The following is a 21,429-nucleotide window of genomic DNA, read 5'->3' as shown; positions in this document are numbered from 1 at the left end:
CTTATTTATTGAAAGGGTGTTTTGATGGTTGTTAGGTGTAAAACCATCCAAGTCGTCTTCAGACGCCCCAGGCACACATTAGTGTTCCAGGCGGAGCTCATTCCTCCACATTTTCCTGGCTGATGAATGACAGCTTTGCTTTCCAAATGGTCATCCACTGAGTCAAAAGAATTTTTATTCCCAGGACACTCATACAAAAAGCCTGCAGTACAGACAAAATCTTATTCCACAAACAGCTAGGCTAAACACCTAAGATTCTTTTTTAATGAAATGGCACACAATTCAACAGCTATGAAGCAGGCCGGCCCTATCTGAATCTATAAGAAGCAATGAAGACAGGGACAAATAAAGATGCCTGCATGAAGTACAAAAACAAAACAAAAAGAAATGGGGGTTATGGTTAAAGAGATAAGTAAAGAAAGGAACTTAGCAGGAGCCTCTCACCGAACCTTTGCCCATCACTCTGATCTCTTTTTAAGTGTGGGCTTTACCTGTCAAGATGAGAATTATGATCACTGCGAATATGTCGGGGTTTTCAGCCAGCACGCCGGGGGCGTTCAGAGTCATGTGTGTCCGTGAGAACTCCCCAATGGGTCTGCCTATCAGCTCGTCGAAGGTGGCGCTCCAGGCCCTCGCTACGCTTGAAGTACCTGCCACAAAGCACACACAACAGAGGAGATGTGAGGACACCTGTTAGCCAGGTATTTGTAGTGGAGCTCCATGTTGATAACATCATTGCAGGAGTCACCGACGGTGCACTGGAATCTGGCAGCAGCAGCCAGACCACAGTGTATGCTGAGCCAGAAGTGACGGTCAACTAGTGCTGAGTGCGAGAAGGCTTCTAGGGCCTACAGAGGAATGCATTTCACATCCTACCCAATATGCACAGGTGTATTCTATCAAATATATATATCCGAATAAAAAGTTTGCAAAACGAGTGTTACCCTTACCACCTGAGAGGCACTCTGATAATATTTAATGCTACCTACTTTGTTTCATTAAAAAAAGTAAACATTGATGACAACTCATGAAAAATCAATTTCATAATGCACTCCTGGGGTGCAGCTGGCAGTCTGGAGGAATGCTGCTTAGGAAGCCTCTTTTCTAGGAACCCCTTGGCAGCAGAGATGATGGTGCCTGCACCATAATTCTTCTCCCAGCAAGAAGAGGGGCCCTAGGAGGTCCTTGAAGGGGCTGAACCCCATCTCAGGGACAAAGCCACTTGCTCACCTCAGAGTTGGCATCAGCCACCTCTGCCACTTTTTGCCTGAACCTGACTCGGAGGCCACAGCATCCCCAGAGTGCAGGAGCGCAGACAGTCCCCAGCCCTCCTCATTCTCCCCTCAGCCTGCACCCTCCAGCACTGAAGAACACCAATAGGGCAGCACTCAAAATGCCAACAATAGTTGGCTGCTGTCTTTCACTCTCATTCTGTCCTCTCACATAATTCTAAAGAGAGTCAGAATGTGTTTCCATTGGTGTTTCTCAGGAGATGTCACTAGAATTCCAGCATTTTCATAGAGCATTTTCCTTTGTTTTCAAAGGGGGCCTTGTCGGTGACCACGATCCTAAGTATCCACAGCATATTGCCAGAGTGATCTGCAGAGATTCAATGTCACTATTTGGTCTTATGGTAAGTAAGTATCTTCCCAACAACTCAGAAGTTTAACCACATTTCTTCCTCCTGAGCAGCCAATCTATTATGAATTCTGTAAAAATGGTCTCACCATCTCCCTGTCACCCCCAAAGCGGCTGGCTTATGGCAAACGTGGCTCCCAAACTCTGTCCTGCTCAGTGAGAGGGGCTACCCCAGCCTTTCTTCCCAGCCTACCCGCTCCCAATTTCTGAATTATGCCTTTAAAAAAAATGTTTCCTGGAAAAACTGCCCTTCCCAGCAGCTAAGGCTGAGAATCCATTTTTATAATGCATGCAAATGGTTTCACACAAGCAAATGGCACTCTGGCAGAGCCTTACATTTGTTGGTCTAGAAGCTGCAAGCACTTCATGCTCAATGTATATTTTATGCTCAGGTAAATCCTCTGGAAACATAACGGTCCATTTACAATAGCTACATTCCCAGTGAGAGACTTCAGCTTGTGAGAACCATGCGTGGTTGTAAGTTTTGATGTGGCATTGAAAGAAAACATTATGAATTTTATTTTAGAGCCCAGAAGACTAAGCTATGTTGGCTCTCAGCAGATACTGCAGCTGCTGGAAAGAAAGAGAAGGTGCTGCTCAGAGAGTGTGAGTGTGTGCCCTCCGCCAGCTGTCCTGGTGGAGGGGGAGTGGTGCCCCCCATGCAGAGATAGGGCTGCGGGGAGCCCAGGGCTGCGAGGGTCCCAGCAGGCAGCATTCATGGCAGGGAGGGTGTGGAAGGGTCCAGTGGGAGCCGACACAGAAGCAAGGCGGAACCCACATGGCTCAGCTTACCAGGTCTTACTGTTTTTTCGCTATTACCAAAAATTTTGAGAAAAAAAATAAATGGCATGTTGAGTGGCTGTTTGTACCCTTTGCTTCTGAGACTTAGGTTTTTGTTTCTTTTAAGTTGATGTGTTCAACTTCAGTTGTAATCAAAATACAAAAAAGCATGAAGAGAAGCAAAGCGTGTTTACCTGGCAAACTGGAAAGATTTTCCACATTTGCTTCCTTATTTGCTGGGTGGTTGTGTTACAGGCCGATGCCCAGTGCCCACACTGCAGGGAAAGGGGCCCCTGGCTACGTGGAGGATCACAGTCAACAAAGCCCTTAAAAACATGCAGACCCACCGACAGCCCTTCTGCTCCTTACACAGTTTTAAGGAAAAGAATCATGGCTAAGCCCAAAGACATAAAGTAATTAACTGTTAATAACAACAGCAACAACATCATGGAAACAATCTGAACATCCCATAAAGACATCCAATACGTTACACCGTGTATATAAATCTATCCAATGGAAGGCAAGCATTAGAAATGTTACTGTGGAAAAATAGCTAATGATATGAGAAATGTTTACCATATATTGTTTTATAAAGAGATATACTGTACAAAAATACACATTTAAATTCACAAAAATGTTAACAATAGTTGTATCTGTAGACAGTAAACTTCTGAACAGAGAGTGTCTTATGCCTTCATGGGATCCCTAGTATCTAGCACAATGCCTGGCACAGAGCAGGTACTCAATAAACATTTATTAAAAGAATGAATGAATGAATGAATGAATGAATAAGAGAATTAGTTTCTCCACGTTGTCAGGCAGGGTATTTCTACTTTCTTCTTCGTGCTTTTCTTTATTTTCCCAATTTTTCTCTATCAGTGATGCATTTACTCTAGTAATTTAAAAACATACTAAAAGAAACTAAATACTTTTAAATGAATCAGAAACATCCTATTAATTCTGTGCCTCTTGTGTTAACAAGAATGACCTCCCTGTGGGGCATCCGCCCACACTTTGGAGGTGGGAACAAACGGAAAAGTGGTAGAGGGCACGAGCTCCGGGACCCCGGGACCTACCGATGATGTAGGAGAGGATTAAGTTCCAGCCGGTGATGAAGGCCCAGAGCTCTCCAACGGTGACATAGCTGTAGAGGTAAGCTGAGCCCGTCTTGGGGACCCGAGCACCAAACTCGCCATAGCACAGGCCAGCCAGCACCGAGGCCAGCGCAGCAATCAGGAAGGAGATGACAATGGCAGGGCCTGCATTGTCACGGGCCACAGCTCCAGCCAGGACATAGACGCCAGCACCCAGCGTGCTGCCCACCCCGAGGGCCACCAGATCAAAAGTGTTCAAGCAGCGAGACAGCCGCGTCTCCTCCCGGCTACAGTCCACCACCTTCCGCCGCAGCATCTGCTGGCCAATGTTGAGCAGGACTTTGCACCCCATGTTGCTGTTCAGAGCTGCTGAAAAAGAACAAAGATGTTTCCTGATTGCTCCTCGTTTCACCCATTAGTCTAATCTTATCACATTATTGAAACACAGACAGTGATCAGGTCCTTCATAATCATTTCCTGCTAAAAAGCTTTAATTCGTAGAATTCCACCATCGATTGTCAGAAGCACGCAGACTTCTCCAGTTTCACCAGCACATATAGAATTAACCCAGCAGGCCAACAGATACAGATGACTTCATTTCGAGGTCTCTGAGCTTCCACATTTGTATCAGGTCCTCTTAATGGAGACTCTTCCATGGGTGGAAATTATGCAGTAGAGGAAACACACATTAATGACATTGTTCCTACACTCAGTCATCAGATAATACACCAGGAAAAACAAGGTGTTAGTTCAAGTATGCTGTAACAGAAGGCAAACCAAACCATATCTTAATTTCATTACTAAATTAAATTATTAAACTATTAAAACTCAGAGGCCCTGAATAGCAATAACAATGTTTGTTTTAGATCTTTCTAGGATCCCCTGAGGGTAAGGAGCAAGTTGTTTCCACTTTTAAGGTAACACAGAGGTAGGTCGAAGCAGAAAAATGTTGAGTTATTACAAGTGAGGGCTTTTCGTCACTGTTATTACTACAGAAAGCACTTTTCTTCTGGGCTGAAATGTCAGCCCAATGTGCTCTGTGGTATATGATATATATGCATATCTGATATGCTCTTGGGCACTTATCATGAGAGGACATGTATTCATCCATCCCACCCTCACACGAGACATGCCCCATTAGGGCCCAGGACACCTTGCACCTTGTGGGATGGCTCTGAGATTGCTTTCCTCCAACCTATGGGCCCACATTGCCCGACCAGATGCGACAGGGGAGCCCTTGGCAAGGACAGGCCAGCAGCCACCATCAAAAAAGGGGAGCTTTGCTCCCCACATCTGAAGGGAGGAGGCTTCCTTCCACAGAGTCCAGGATGGAAGGGTGGGGGTGGGAAAACAGATAAAATCTTCAGTGGAGAAACCCGAGGACCACGGCCTGTGGCAGGTGACCGAGGCCAATAACAGTGACAGTCATGTCGGCAGAGTGATGTGATGAGATGGGCACTTCATCTCCGCGGTCTTTCCCCCAAAAACCCACAGCCCCAGGCTAACCATGGGAAAACCACCAGACACATCCTGTTCTACAGTATACCTGACTGGTTCTGTCAAGGTCATCAAAAACTAGGAAAGTCGGAGAAATGTCAAAGCCTAGAGGAGCTAAGGAGACGTGAGGACTAAATGCAATGTGGGATCCTGTATGGGATCCTGGGACAGGAAAAGGACACCTGGGGAAAATGAGGGAAACCTGAATCAAATATGGATGTCAGTTAGTGATGGCACATCAATATTGATTGTCACCAATGTACCCACCAAAGTAAGATACACGTTCCTAATGGGAAACGGTGAGGGGCACATGCAAGCTGTGTACTCTTCACAATTCTTCTGTAAATCTAACACTATCCTAAAACAGAGTTTATTTTAAAAATCTAAGACAAAACAACAGCACGTGCACAGATAAGCTATTGTCATGACTTCTGGCTACTAAGGTACACACACAAAATCACCAATTATTCATGTTGATCATCAGTTGGTATTTATTGACCTAACTTAGCTGCAATTAAATCACTTGAGATAACAAGTCTGGAAAAGTCCATGCCTAACCACTTGAACACTTCCCTGCCTGCCCACACCTTTGCACTCTCAGCTGCCAGGTGGGCGCAGTGCAGCAGGGGCTCCCCACGCTGCAGCTCAGGGCCCCCCAGCAATGGTCACATCACTGATCAGCTCCAGGTCATGGAGCAACTGGGGGTGGTGCCTGCTCTGTTTTATCTGACAGGCCAAGGGAAGAAAATAATCTCAAGACTCATAAAATTTTGAGCTAGAATGGGGAATAAAAATCATCTGATCCTATCCCTTTGTTACATAGATGGGGAAAACAGCTCAGAGAGCCAAGTGTCAAACAGGGTCACGGGCCCTGCAGGCGCAGTCCTCCTCTGGGGTTCCGGCGGCATCGCAGGTAGGAAGGAAATGATATCATGGTGTAGCAGGTGGGGCAAAGTAGGGAGGAAATGAGGAGGGAGCGCTGCTTGTGGAACAGTGATGGAGTGGGAAAATCAGACCCCAGAGTTTGAGAAGAGCAGGAAAGGGCCCCTGAGGCCAAGAGAAGATCAAGCAGAGAGACAGATGGCTTCCCAGGCTGCTTTCAGCACCACACGGGACTGCTTCAGCAAGCTCTCGTGCCAGAGCAGTTCTGAGGTGTCTCAGCAAGGCAGGGATGCCCGCGGCTTCCTAGGCAGTTAAGTGAGAGCCTCCGAGTGGCACTAGGGAGGAGGAGGAGCAGGAACCAAGGACCTAGTGCTGCTGGGACCCCAGGATCTGCAGGCTCAGGGGGTGGTTTCTCCTGGAAATGCCTTTTTCTTTTCTTCCTTTTGGGGAATTAGCCAGATGTATTCAAGTCAAATTGCAAAGCACAACAAAAAGTTTAGTAAATAACTGCGTGGATAGTAAGTTGGAAGGGAAAATGCAACATTGCAACATAGCCCTCGGCTGAAAAGCCTGTGCTGGGAGATGTGAAAAAATTGCTGCAAAGTCACTTCTCAATATCCCTTTTGGCAGGTAGGGGAGTCGTTTGAGTAGACGAAGGAGCCTTGAAGAGAAACAGGGTGTGAAAGCTCCTGTTTCGGATCTGGCTGGGAAATGTGGCTAGGGGATGCACAGACAGTGCCTGCCTGCTCCCAACCTCTCCCAGATGTCACTTCTGCTCAAGAATAAGCAGATTCTCTCCATAAAACACTAAAGGCCAAGTGCAAGGGAAAGACAGTGCTACTCAATAGCATTTTCTTTCCTAGGCCTCACAGGATAACATAACCTAAGCGCCCAGAAGGTGAGAAGGGGTCGCCCTGCCTTTCTCTGTCCTGGGCTTTTCAGGAGGGCTGTTTCCTGTTTGCACTCCTTTCTCAAAAACGTGCTGTTGTCCCAGGCAGAACCAAAGCCACAAGAGTAACCAAACGGATTCTTGGCAAGGAGCGCACCAGAGCTCAGACACACTCCAGTTACACAGTTCTGGGCCTCTGTAGAACGGAAGGTGAATGTGAGCCGGCTGCTCGCGTAAGAGGACAAATGACGCCCGTGCAGATGCAAAGCCTACGTGCACACATGCACCTATGTCACCACAGCACAGATCACTGCTGCCAGTTGAAAACCCACTCAAAGAACCAAGCAACTTATGCTGGGCGGACTTCTGCACCCCCTTCAAAATGAAGGGGCAGGTTATTAAATTACTGTAAGCTTAGATACAGATAACGGTTTTCTAACATAATGTGAAAAGGGACTTTCTGGTGAGACAACTGTGCACAGCTGCAGCTCATTTCCCCTGAAGAGGTATGCAGCGGCCCGTTTTATTCGGGTATAGTTCTTGGCCTGTTTCCCCTGCACCAAGCCCAGGGAAGTGCTAGAGGGAAGTGCTTGGGTCTCAGTGGGGAGGGGTGGGGACAGCTGGGACCCCTACAGGAGATTACTTTTACCTTGGTTACTTCTTAAGTATTGCTTGCTATCTAGGGAGAGGGCAAACTCAATTCCTTTGGAAGATGCTGGAACAAAGATGCAGCCAACTGCTGCTGAGAAGCCCAGGGCTGATAATCTGGAGAATGCAAATGTCTCAGGCTAGGTGTTCATTCCTACTTCCCAGGGTAGGAGAAAATGAGACACTTACTCTGTCCTGGGTTTATTTTAAGAAATATCCTGTCTCCTTGGAAGTAATGCAAAAACCTGTTCTCCAAGTGGTTTGATCTGTCAGCATTTTGTACACATTATACCAGCTCTTACATTCATGCCAGGACTCCAAAGCTAGCTGTTCAACCAACAGTGAGGCTGCACGAAGCTACTCTGCACAGACTTAGTCTAACCATTCCAACTCCAGCAAGCAAAGTCAGGTTGGTAGAGACTTCCTGCTGTTGGGGTTTACACAGATAATTGCCAGAATACTTTGAGAGCATTACCTGGAAATTAGGTGGGGAGGAATTTATACAACAGTCGACACCTCCTTTTATTTGAGGGTTTGATGGAAATCTCGCAACCCCAAGGGTCTCGGATCCACCTTGCTCCCTGCCATTTATTATCAAAGAACACTTACCTGAGGGGTATCCTCAGAAAAGCAAGTTTCCCACAGGAATTCTAACTCTGCATTCTATTCTAGTAACCACTACATAACACCAGCAATAAAATGACCCAATGGGTCAGAATTTGAGATAAAGACTCTCTTATGCTCTATTTTAAAGATTTCTGATACAAGTGAGCAGGGTGAATGGTGTGACGTTTTCACCCTTGAATTTAACGGATCATTCCACCACTGATACATTCCAGCTTAATGGCTTCCTTGGGGGCCAAGAAGAGTCAAAATCAGGCTGTTATACTACACTCGGAAATGCCCCTTTTTCAAGAAAATCTTCATCTTGGGATCTTTAAGAAGCCAACGCTTTTAGCTTCCCCTTTCAGTGGCCTTCAGAATGGCCAGGCCCCAGTTGACCCCTTTCTCCAGGCACCTGGCGGGAGCCATCCAGAGGAAAATCTTTCACCCTTGCAGGAGAAAGACTGTGGTCTGCGTGTGTACCAGGCTAAGGAATCTCTGTCTTTACTAGGGTGGTAGCATTATTATAGGATATCACGAATGGGTAGGCACAGTCAATGGCGTCTTTTCAGCTTTCTTCAACAAGAGTGGCTGGCCAACCTCATGGCTGGCATGTGGGCAGCTGCCCAGCAGTCAAGGAGTGCTCCAGACTGAGTGTGCACAGAGGGGGCAGGGCTCACACAGCTGAGTGAGCTGCAGCCACAGGTGGGAGAAGGGGATGCTGGCCGTGGTGACAGAGGACGTGGAGTCTCAATGACAAGGGCAAAACCTGTGTTGAAGGAAGTGATCTCAAAGCAGGATCCACTTCCCCCCAGATGTTAGGAGGCCCAGGTGCAAGAACTTACATTTTGAAAAACAAGTCAGATCAGATGGGACTGGCAGACACTAAGGATGGAGACGGAAGGAGGTAGGCATGGTGTTATAAAAAAAGAGGTACGAAAGTGACAGAACTGAACACAGTCTTGAGAAGGAGCAATGGAGGTCCCTTAACAGGCAGAAAGAGACTCAGAACAGAAAAGGAAATTAATGGTGGTCAGTGCCTAAGACCATCAGTGGACAGGTCATAACTGACCTAACATGGACTCATTAATCCCGGGTGAACTGAGCCTGGTACAATGGTAGACCACAGTCTTTCTCCTGTCATCAGAAGCCACTGCCAATTTGGGCGTGAGGGGCAGGGAGCAGATAGGAGGATTGATCTTAACAAGTTTAGTACATATCAAAGGGAAAACCCCTATTCATAAACATTCAATTCACTTACAATGTATAGAAGACTGACAAATAGAGACCAGCATAATTGGGAAAATCATGAGTAACCTGCTCACAAATGTTGAATACAGTTTAACACCATTCTGGATGTTAACATGATGTCACTAAGAGAAGTGGAAAAAATGAGAAAAACCCTTCCTGTCCTAAAGTAAGAAAAATTATGAATAACTTGTAATAAAATATGACAAAATAATGTAGCCATTAAGAATGTCTTTCTAGACTATGTATGGACAATGAAAAAATGTTCATGACAGGTTCACAGAAAAATACTACAAAAGTATATAGTTTTGGATAAACAAAGTACATATGTATTCTTTAAATGCCAGATAAAAAGTATATCAAAATATTAATAGCAGTAATTTTATTATTCACTATCATAATACTTTTCAAAATTCTCTTTAAAAATTCTATTTTATTTTTATCATAAAAAAACACATACAATCTTTCCAAAGTCATTCTGCATTGCAGAAGGCATGTTCACCTTAGGGGAGTAGAGGCAGAGAATACCTTTCACTACGCAAAGCGTCACTAAAGACTACATGAGCTCAGCCAGGCGCGGTGGCTCACGCCTGTAATCCCAGCACTTTGGGAGGCCGAGGTGGGTGGATCACCTGAGGTCAGGGGTTGGAGACCATCCTGGCCAACATGGTGAAACACCGTCTCTACTAAAAATACAAAAATTAGCTGGGCATGGTGGCAGGCGCCTGTAATCCCAGCTACCCGGGAGGCTGAGGCAGGAGAATTGCTTGAACCTGGAAGACGGAGGTTACAGTGAGCCGAGATCACGCCATTGCACTCCAGCCTGGGTGACAAGAGCGAAATCTGTCTCAAAAAAAAGACTACATGGGCTCATTCAAAACCAGCCTGGGCCACATGGCAAGACATCATCTCTACAAAAAATTTAAAATTAGCCGGGCACTGTGGTATGCATCTGTGGTCCCAGCTACTCAGGAGGCTGAGCCAGGAGGATGGCTTGAGCCCAGGAAATCAAGACTGTAGTGAACTGTGATCACACACTGCACTCCAGCCTCGGTGACAGAGGGAGACCCTGTTTCAGAAAAAAAAAAAAAGACCAAATGAGCTCCACGACCATAAGAAAATTGAATTGAAGAGAGTAAATCAAAGAATCAGAAGTACGAGGATGGGAGGGGTGGTTCAAAATTATGCAGCTTAAAAAAAAAAAAACAATCATCCACTTGTGCAGTGAGCGGCAGAGAAAGAAACAACGGCACGGGGCAAGGCCCCAGTCTCACTGGGCAGAGGCTTTGCCTACAATGAAATACGGCTTCTGAGCTTGGACTCTTTTAAAGGCCCCGGGGTCTACATCTGGCTGACCCCAGGCAGCTAGTGACATGCTGAGGATATAACTAAATTCCACCCAAAGTGACTGATCCCATGCCTGTGATGTGCAAAAGCACTGTGACAGCTGGGGTTTAAGAGAAATGGGCAAACCCCCAGTCCTTATTCTTGAAAAGCACAGAGTGGTGGGATGGGGTGCGAGGCTATGAACATACACAGTGGCTCCTGGAGCACTACGGTCCCGAAGGGGAGTGTGGGACAAGGAAAAGGTCTGTCTCAAAAGGCCACTACTTTCATGGGGGAAAAGGGTGGCCTTCCATCAAGAAGTACAGAGGCACAGAGCCATTTGGGCACTTCCATATATCGAGCTGGAGGCCTTGGTTATAAAGACACTATACACTCTTCTAAAATCCACAAGCTGCAGGCAGTGTGACTGCTCAAGTCTGGCACAAGGGGTCCCAGGGGCCAGGGTGATGACTCAACCAGGGGTTTTAGTCCTTCAGGCCTCAGTGACTTCACAATCAGAAAGCCTGAGAGCCCCGCCTCCCCGCCACGCACTTCTGCCTACTGACTCAACAGTGCTGATGGCAGAAGTTCCCAGGGACCTCTGCAGTCCCATAGACAAGTTTTACAGCCCACCACTCTAAGTCTTACAGCAAAAGCAACATTACACGGAGAGGGGTGCGGGAAGAGGCAGGGATCAGAGGTTCTGCAGGAGGAGGGAAAGGGGTGGGGAGGAGGCAGGGATCAGAGGTTCCACAGGAGGAGGGAGGGGGTGGGGAGGAGGCAGGGATCGGAGGTTCCACAGGAGGAGGGAGAGGGGTAGGGAGGAGGCAGGGATCAGAGGTTCTATAGGAGGAGAGAGAGGGGTGGGAAGGAGGCAGGGTTCAGAGGTTCTATAGGAGGAGAGAGAGGGGTGGGGCGGAGGCAGGGATCAGAGGTTCCGCAGGAGGACGGAGAGGGGTGGGGCGGAGGCAGGGATCAGAGGTTCCGCGGGAGGATGGAGAGGGGTGAGAGGCAGGGACATGTAGGGAGAAGAGGACATGAGGCTCTACCACAGGTGCCATTCCCTGGGCTGAGCAACCACCAACTGCAGAACAGCTTCCAGGCACAGTGGGGAAGTTGCCCAGCCAAGGAACAACTGCCAACAGAGACCCCAATGCAGGCATGGCAAAGACCACAGCATTGGGCCTCAGCCAGGTTAAAGCAACTTGGGAGCGCCGGGATCCCACCCACTCACACCAGGCAGAGGCCCAAACAAATAAACAAATAACCCACAGGCCGAAAGTGGACAATGCTGTCCCAGGAAGGAACCCAGTGAGATCTTTACAGCGTGAATCTGTTGCTGAAATGGTTTGCAGTCAGTAAACCGTTTTCAACTTTTAATGTCATGAGAAAACATCAAGTCCAAAAGAACATAATATAATACCAATGAGTACGTATGTGGGTGTAAAATCCTAAAATATTAACTGAGATTATAGGTATGTTTTTGTTGTTATTTTCCTCTTTTCCATCATTTGCTGTGTAGTCTAGAATGACATGTCACGTCTTCAATGAGAAAACAATAGTAATGACTAAAAACACCTAACATCCTGGAGCACCAGCCAAATGAAAGTCCTTTACATAGTTTATCTTTTCGCCCCCGTATCAGGTAGGCAATACCTTGCATTCTAGAGACAAGGAGATGCAGGCTTGATTACAGCTCAGTAATTCTCAATGCTGGTTGCACATTAGAATCATCTGGGGAGATTTTTGTAAGTAATAAGGTCTGGCCCCACCACAAATCAAATAACTTCTATAACATTCTCCCAAGGAACGTCCCCAAGGGCATTTGACCAATGAAAGGTGCAGCTGGGGTTCAAGTCTCACTGCCTCCACAGCCTTGAACTGCTCTCTGAATTAGATCAACAAATTCTGGGGAATGGCGTGGCAGCGAGGGCAGTGGGGAGAGGGTGTAAAATACAGAAGAGGGCACAGATGGCACTGTGCCCTGTTGTAGGGGGCACAGGTGACATCACACCTGCCTCATCGGGGGGGCCAAGCTCTTCCCACTGACTCAACTAGGCCCCCCCCAGGGCAAGGGCTGCATCATCCTTCTATGCCCCTGGCACCTAGCAGGCACCAAATAGTATTGACAGGACCACAACACATGCAGCACTCAGTCATCACCAATGACCTGAAATTCAGGAAGCTAACAAGACACCCACTTTTGTCTCAGGTAATCATCACCATGACCATCAACAACTTGTGAGGGTCTTTCTATCAAAGGAGATCTTATTAGCTGAATACTGAATGGTTTCATTCACCAACGAATAAATTTGTTTCTCTAAATGAATATAAATATAAAAAGATGCTAGCTACAGATTAAAATCTAAAGCAACAGTCTTGTCTAGGAAGCCCTCTCCAAGTCCGTCTCCTCACAGGTAACCTCTGTCATGGGCTGCACCCTCTGCCCACCCCCTTCACCCAATCAGACCATCGCCATCGCCCCCATGCCACTGTGGGGATCAGCTCAGGTCCCTACCACTCTTCCTGTCCAGGTTTCCAAAGGCCCAAATTCATTGTGTTCAACAAGGCACAACGTCAAGGTCTCTGTTTCTACATGTGTAAAATGGGGATGGACAGTCCTGCCACTGCAAGGTGCTGTGAGGCTCACATGAGACAATGTACTAGGAAATATCCAGAAAACAGAACTCGCTGCTCTTCAAATGCAAAGAACCATCAGCATCACCCCATGAGTAGCTATTAATTCCTCAAAATAATATTTTTCTTTTAAATCCCAATTACAATCTGTTGGTCACCTGTCTCTGCCTCACAGAAGCAGAGGGCAGACAATCCCCATCAGCTCAAGGTTCCCATCACCAGGGTTCCCCTCCATCGAAGCTTTGCCACAGTCACTGTGAGTACCACCTGCTCCACTCAGCTCAAGTCTTCCAATTCTGTTCACCCAAATCAAAGACTGACATAAAAAACGAGAAGCCAGTGGAAAAGCTATCAAGGACTTCTTCACAAAAACCAGAGAACACCCAAAAAGCGTTTCCTCCTGAAGCCAGCAGGATGAGTGGAGAGTTGATGTCTCTCGACGTGTTTCCATCATCACTCGGGAGGGCGGTGCTTCATCAGGAGACACGCCCACACCCTGCCTGCAGAAATGTGTTACAACAAAAACAGGTATCCTATCCTATCCTATCCTATTGGAGCCAGGGCTCCTCTGACACGTGCCTTTTCATCACACTTGGGCAGCATGGAAAGAAAACATCAGTCTGCACACCCTGTGGGCAGGTCCGCAGGGAGACTCTCCACTGCCTCGCAAGCGCAGCGTCAGTGAGCCAGAACCAACCAGGGAGCTGGCCTTACACAGTGGGAGCTTCCATGAAACAGGCTTTAAGTTCCCTGCCGGCACTGCATTCGGGCCTTGGAAATGGCTATGGAACTGGCTCTCACATCTCAGAAGAAACTTGTTCTTTAAACAAATTTGTTCATTTATTTGAAAAGAAATTTTTTAAACAAAGTTCCCGCAAGATTAGAACACTGGCACTTTAATTTTCTGAGCCTCTAAGGTATCCTGGGAGTTAAATTAGTTTTCTTACCCTCCTTCTAAATATTTCCTCTTCCAAAAAGCACAAGGAGAATCAGCATTGCAAACGAGAGCAAAGCAGAGGGTTCCATGCCAACCTAACTTAATTTTCACTGGACATTCACAGACTGATATTTTCCCACTCACTCATTTATTTACTCAACAAACATTTAACAAACCCAGGCAGTCCACCAATTCGCACACAGGCCTGGGAACACCTTAATCCATAAACTCCTGGAAATTTTCACTTCTCCCCCAGTCTCCCCACCATCACAAGCAACTTTTTTTGTGAAAAAACTTGGAACTCCTAGAAAATTCACTGGTTCAAGAGGAGACAAAGAAAAGCTATGAACAATGGGGCACAGCCCAGGAAATGACCTGAAGAACAGCCTCATAGTGAGTGGGGCCTGCTAGAAACAGCTAACATCACACAACACCAGCTCCACGCCACACACGTGCACGGCTGCATTAAATCCTCACAAGGAAGCATTCAAGTCACAATTGCTAATCCTCTTGTAGGAATAAGAGCGCGGAGTGTAGCTGGCAGATTATATTGCCTGCCGTCACGTAACTTGTAATAGTGAAGCCAGGATTTGAACCCAGGTCACCTAATTCCTGAAACCCTATTCCCTGCCAGGTACCAAACTGACTCAACTTTGACCAAGCTCATTCTCCCTGCTGCCTGATAATTCTTACTTTATTTGTTACCCTGTCTGAAATCCTACAAATATAAAAGAGTCATGAGTTAAGGGACAACCTCTTCTTAAATGTGATACCCCTGTAAAAATGAAGCCCATTATTATTCATGCAGTGGAGTGAATCAACGTAATCCATCCACTTCCCATCCAGCCAGCTGCTAGCCAAGACCCTCTGGCTGTGAGGTAACAGGAACTTTATCTAGAACTGAGGAAAAGTGGGTAATTTTGGCTGCAGGATCCAACTGGGGCTTCGGCGGAAAGTTGTGGAAAGGATACAGATAGCAGAGGCCTGGAAAGGGTATGTGGAAGGAAGTGGCAGATAAAGCAGATGGATTACATGTTACATTAGAGATACCATGTCCCTGATACAAGTAGGGAAAAAGTGTCAAAACAACATTATAGCAATCCTTAAAAAAAATTATAACATAAAAATAAGTGTATACAAAGAATTGTAGTGCAGGAAGAAGTGAGGCATTTGTCTCTAGACAGAAGAAGATTATGAATGGTTCCTTCCATACTTCGACAATTTTTAAATAATGAGTATGTACTGCTTCTGAATTAAGGGAAAGAAAATCTCTTTTAATGAAATCAACAAAGAGGGAGAACAAAGGAAGGCATGAGGGTCCCAGGACAAGCCAAGCCCACCTCGAGTCTGTCTAGGAGAAGCTGATAAGCAGGTACACCGGGCTTCATTATGCTTTTCTCATTTGTGCATGTTTGGAAATTTCCAAAATTAAATGTAAAAACAAAGGACTTCAACTGGGGCTGACCCAAAAAACACTGAGGAAACTCCACTACCCGCACCAAGTACCCCACTCCACAACCCCAGGGCCAGGACAGCCCCAAAATGCTGTAAGTGACAGCCACATGTTAACTAGTTAAAGCATCTTTTACATGGGATTAGGTTGAGCCCTATTAAACTGTCAATATTCAGCCATATTTGATATGACAGAAAAACAGCCAAGAGTCAAGGATGTGTAACAGGCAGACCTGTCCTTAACTCTCCCGGCGGTGTCCTGAGACACTTCTCTGGGCCTAAGTCTGAATCAATGGCAAGTCAGACTGAAAAGCAACCCTCTCTCACATGATAGCCTCTACCAGAAAAGCTGATGTGAGTTCCAAAGAACAGACTTAGGAGTAGTTCACAGGCTATTCAAAAGCTGGTGCCATCTAAAACGTTAGGCACACGTGGTTAGGAGCTATACATTGGAAGGAACGCAAGTGAATTTTGCGGTTCACTCCTTCCTTACCTTTTGACAGGTAACAACCTCACTGGGGAGATGGAACCCATGCGCGCTGGACAACAGGTGGCATGTCAGTAACCGGGCGAGGCTGGCACGCTGGCCTGTGATCTGTGACTTGGGGCAGGGCAGGGTGGCCCTTTTAGGGGTCTTCAGTGGCCAGCTAAGGGATTTACACCTTTATTTAGAAGCAAAAGTTTTAAGCAAAGGATCTTCCTTTCCTTAAAACATGATCTTGAGCGGACTAATCTGGTCTGTGTAAGAAACATTGGAGGGGACAAATACAGAGCACGAGGATTTCCAGCTTCTCGAGGTCCAGCCTTCTCCTTTTTGGCAGCAAATCAATATGCTTGCCTTACAGCGCAATATTTTAATCCAACTCATATAACACCTTTGCGTAAGCAAATGCTGTGACCTTTCATATTCATCTGTTTGTTCCCCGGTCCCTGTTTTATTCTCAAAGAGCCCTGACACACACATAAAACACACGCCCGTAGTTACCATGGGGATTATCTACGCAGTTCATGTCATGCACAAATAATTCCCACCAGGAAACGCCACATTTTATGGTAGGTCTTCCTGCCCTACTCACAACTACACTTTTTCACTGGTGACCGGAATTTCAGACGCTCACTCCAGAAGGAACACACTTTTAATCTGACTTCTAATCTGAAAGGAATGTCACAGCCTCTTGGCCTGGCTGACCACCTTGCCTGTCTTCAGTCTTCAATAAGTACTGGTTGTACTTTTCTAATGAGGAGGCCTTCTCTTTATTTGGAGCGGACATGCTAGTGGGCGCTAAGAGAATAGCCTCTATCAGAGAGGAGAATTTCAACTCACTTGAAATTCCTTTCAGGTATCTGGAAACAAATGGCCAATTGCCCACATGCTCGCCTGAATGATCAAAGACTGGGAGAAAACAGTGTCCATGGACCAGGAAAGAACAGTGTCCATGGGCCAGGGAAGAACAAGGCAGCCCAGGATGCGTGACCAATGCCTTTCCTTCCCACTGCATGAGAGTGCCAGAGGGGGTGAAGGGTGGAGTGGCCCTTTCAGCACACCACGTGGTCCATATTTTATCATCTGTCACAGGCAGTGCTACCTGCATTGCTTTCATTGAAGGCGCCAGACCAATACCATGACCACACACTGTCACTCTGGAGTGCCACCCCAACTTGACCCCGGAGCCAGCCCCACAATATGCCAACATTCAACTCAAATGTTCCAAACCGGGCATAATCAAAATTGTTCCTTTTCTGGTTATGGCTTTGTGACAGTCAGACTCTACATTTTCACAGAATCAGGAGAAAAGGAGAGCACAGATTACATCTATTGTTTGTTTTTTGAGACGGAGTCTTGCTCTGTCGCCCAGGCTGGAGTGCAGGGACACCATCTCAGCTCACTGTAGCCTCTGCCTCCTGGGTTCAAGCAATCCTCCCACCTCAGCCTCCTGAGTAGCTGGGACTAGAGGCACACATCACCACACCCAGTTAATTTTTGTATTTTTAGTAGAGACAGGGTTTCACCATGTTGGCCAGGCTGGTCTTGAACGACCCCAAGTGATCCACCCACCTCAGCCTCGCAAACTCCTGGGATTACAGGTGTGAGCGACCATGCCCAGCCACTTCTATTGTTTTTATAAGGAATTCTTAAAGGCTGAAAAGAAACATTTTAACATATGCCCCAAATAATATTCTCTGCAGTCCCCACTGCCATAGAAAATCCTACTGTAAGGACCTCTTCCCTGCTAAAAGTTCACTGACATGCCAGTCATCTGAGACCCAAGACCACATTTTCATATACAAACAACATGACAAAACTGCAGTTAAATTCCAAGGCAGCTCACAAAAAGCCATTTAACCCACCTTGCCCCTAAAGTAGGACTGGGCACTCCGGGGCCACCCACCAGCCAGCAGGGCCAGTGATGGCTCAGGGCATCCATGCTGGCTGCAAGGGTAAATGGGTCCTGTGGGGCTGTGACCCTGTAGAAGACTTAAAATCAGGGACAAATGTAGAAAAAAAGCAAGGAACAAAATAATTGCTTATAAAAATAGACAGCAGATGGAAACCACTTCTCAACTCCCCCTTTCAAGAAGTAAGGAAAGGTGACCTGTGCTGGGCTGGCTTGATGAGGCAAGCAGCCATGCTGGGGAAGCCCACGTGACAACCAACTGCAGGTGGCTTCTGGGAGATGCAGGCAGCTGCTAGGAACTGCAAGTGGCCTCTGGGAGCTGACAGCAGCCTGCATATCGGCCAAAAAGAGGCCAAGACTTAGTCCTACAACTAGAGAACATGAATTCAGCCAACAACCTGAGGGAACGTGGAAGAGGACACTTCTCCAGTCAAGCCTCCAGATGAAAACCAAGCCCAGGCCAGCATCCAGACTGTAGCCCTGTGAGACCCCAAGCATAGGCCCCAGCTGAGCTCTGACTCCTGCTCTGATTCCTGGCCCACAGAAACATTGAGAAAGTAAGATGTGTGTTGTTTTAAGCCAGAGAAACAGATGACTAATAAATGGTCCAAACACTCTTGTGTGATAATGAGTGAACTGGTGTTCATTTGCTCACTGAATCCTTGGGGGGCTAAGAACCAGAGCAGCAACCTTTCTTTAATACATTGCTTCAATGGTAGGGATAACCACAACTTCGCCTGAAGCTATTTCGTCTTAATGGAGTCTGAATGATTTGAAAGTAATTTCCTCCTCCTGGAAAAATGGCATACATTAAATAGCTGTTATTTCATTTTTTAAAAAATTGGGTGATCTTCCTTGGGCCATGGTCGTAGGAAGTTATGGGAGTATAAAGATGAGACCACACATTGTCCCTGCCCTCAGAGTGCACAGTCTGGAAAGAAAGAAGCAAGCAAGTAACTGTTCACAATGATTGATCCGTGCAACAGCTACCTATTATGCACCTACTGTGTGCCCTCCCTCTTTGCAGAGGCTGAGGAAGAGCAGGGAACAGAACAGAAGACAGAAGACAGAATGTGATAAACCAAACAACAAGCGTGGCCAAGACCGAAAGGCCTCCAGGAGATGTGGCACCTATGTTGCCATCTGGCACCTGGCCTGATTCTCTTCCAACAGGAAAAGATGACATCATGGCGGTGCCCAGTAAGCCACAAATTCCCCCGATTCAGACAGGGTTCAGGACTTGTGCCCCAACACCACCCAAGGGCTTCCCCTCACACCTTGATAATGCACTGCCCAGCCCAAGAAGCAGAAGACTCTGACTTAGGCTACTAACTCAGATGTCAACACCCAGCCCCAGTGTTAGGTAACACCGGAAGATGTTCTAAAATAGTCTGTTAAGACAGCAGAAACACATCTGACTGCGGCGGCAGGGGGAAGAATGCAGAATGAACTCACTCTAATTTAAGTCATGCTACTAATTAAGGACCTAAACAGGGAAGGAAAGAAAAGGGTGCTCAAGGCTCACACACCCCAACACACAGTGGCTTCTGGCCTGTGCAGAATGTCCTCCCACTTCCCTGCTGGCCAGCAGCTAATTTCACCCACTGTCTTTGGGAAGGTGCACCTGGTAATTCTGCACCTTTGTTTCTGACATTTACAAGGTTGTAGCAGCCTCATAAACAAGATGCTTACTTATAGCCTAATCCTCCCCAGGGACTTGAGGCTTATGGGCAGCCCCTCCTTCCTCCTTAATTCTTATTTCAAGGCAGGCTGCTCAAAGTTGCTTACATGTGGCAAAGGTCACTGGCTATATGCCCCAGAAGTCCTTTTGATTAAGAGCTCTGTGTAGGCTGCTGAGCCTAAGTATGTGTGCATCCCTAATGTAGCCACAGTCTCAGAATTAATGATATGAACGGCCTCAAATGACTGTAAGAATATAAGAGAGTGGGAGACAAGTCAGGTGAGGGTCATTACACACACACACACACACACACACACACACACACTTTCCCTCAACTGAAGAGTTTTACCTCTATTTTTTGTGATAAAATAGCAATGATAATGAGGAAGCCTCCATACTCAGTAAACATTTTTAGTTTAATGGAAAAATGACCAGAGCAATTAGTTTAAAGTATTTTATAGCAGAACTCTTTCCCAAATGTTGGGAACAGGCCCCCATATCTGGCCATAAACTGGCCCCAAAACTGGCCATAAACAAAATCTCTGCAGCACTGTGACATGTTCGTGATGGCCATGACACCCATGTTGAAGGTCGTTGGTTTACCGGCATGAGGGCAAGGAACACCTGGCCCACCAAGGACGGAAAACCACTTAAAGGTGTTCCTAAACCACAAACATTATCACGAGCTATCTGTGCCTTAAGGACATGTTCCTGCTGCAGATAACTAGCCAGACCCATCCCTTTGTTTCCCATAAGGAACACTTTTAGTTAATCCATAATCTATAGAAATCATGCTTATCACTGTCTTGCTGTCAATAAATATGTGGGTAAATCTCTGTTCGAGGCTCTCAGCTCTGAAGGCTGTCAGCCCCAATTTCCCACTCCACACTCTATATTTCTGTGTGTGTTTCTTCAATTCCTCTAGTGCCGCTGGGTTAGGGTCTCCGGCCAAGCTGGTCTCGGCACCCAAACTACATCCTATGCCAAACCCAAATAGAAGAATCAGATAAAAATGAAGCTACTCATATTTAAAGAGAGTTAGGGGACAGACAGCCTCACTGGCCAGCCTTGACCACCCTCCTGCCCCACTTGGCTCTTATGCCCACTTGGAATTAACTCTCAAGCTGCAAGGAACAGCCTGAAACCCCACTGCCCTAGAGCAGATGGTTACAGCGCCTAAACCAAGAACAAGTTATAGCAGAATTCCTAAGTAAAAAGGAGAGAAGTAAGGAGAAGAGTGAGAAGAATGGGAGCAAGATGAAAAGTTCTGGGGCAGGAAGAAAACTGGAAGCAGCACTTGACCTTGAGACGTGCAAAGGCTCCAAGAGTCACAGAGAGAAACATGGCAGGATGCATCACAGCCGCTCTGCTGCACGCCAGTGCCCAGGAGCTGGGTGGCGCCCAGAGCATGAGACACAGCGCCCAATGTCCACTCCAGGAATCATGAGGGACGGCTCCAGGCTGATCCTTCCCCAGAGCCTACCCTGGTGACCAGGCCTCAGGGACGGAAGGCCTGGCCAGCTGTAGGATATGAAGAGTTCTGTTTGAAGGAAATGCAGGAATTTAAGGAACACACTAAAGTGAAAAGACAAGCTTGTTTTCTGCTGGGTCAATGGGTCTGGACAGCTAGCCACATGAGTCTGAAAAATTACAGCAGTTGGAAATCTAAAAAAGAAGACAACTGGGGGTTTTAGCTGACAGTTAACTTAAAAAGTCGACAG

At 46.7% G+C, this 21,429-nt stretch overlaps 1 protein-coding gene across 4 annotated transcripts in view; it reads right to left on the bottom strand.

Moving 5' to 3' along the window:
- The window catches only part of SLC7A1 (solute carrier family 7 member 1), an 81,914-nt gene that overhangs the window by 19,812 nt on the left and 40,673 nt on the right, over positions 1 to 21,429 (bottom strand). For 3 of the 4 annotated variants that reach the window (XM_030818575.1, XM_030818577.1, XM_003270227.4), the window contains exons 3-4: positions 3,495 to 3,878; positions 492 to 650 (exon numbers count right to left, since the gene is read on the bottom strand). In XM_030818575.1, coding sequence (XP_030674435.1) covers positions 492 to 650; positions 3,495 to 3,864 — 529 coding nt within the window. In that variant the 5' untranslated portion in view covers positions 3,865 to 3,878. Of the gene's footprint in view, positions 1 to 491; positions 651 to 3,494; positions 3,882 to 21,429 lie in introns of all 4 variants that reach the window. The other variant, XM_030818578.1, reaches the window with a different exon arrangement.

The sequence above is a fragment of the Nomascus leucogenys genome, chromosome 9 (assembly GCF_006542625.1).
Source record: "Nomascus leucogenys isolate Asia chromosome 9, Asia_NLE_v1, whole genome shotgun sequence".
Lineage (NCBI taxonomy): Eukaryota > Metazoa > Chordata > Mammalia > Primates > Hylobatidae > Nomascus > Nomascus leucogenys.
Note: the sequence above shows the minus strand (reverse complement) of the source record. Positions and strands in the feature narration are given on the sequence as shown.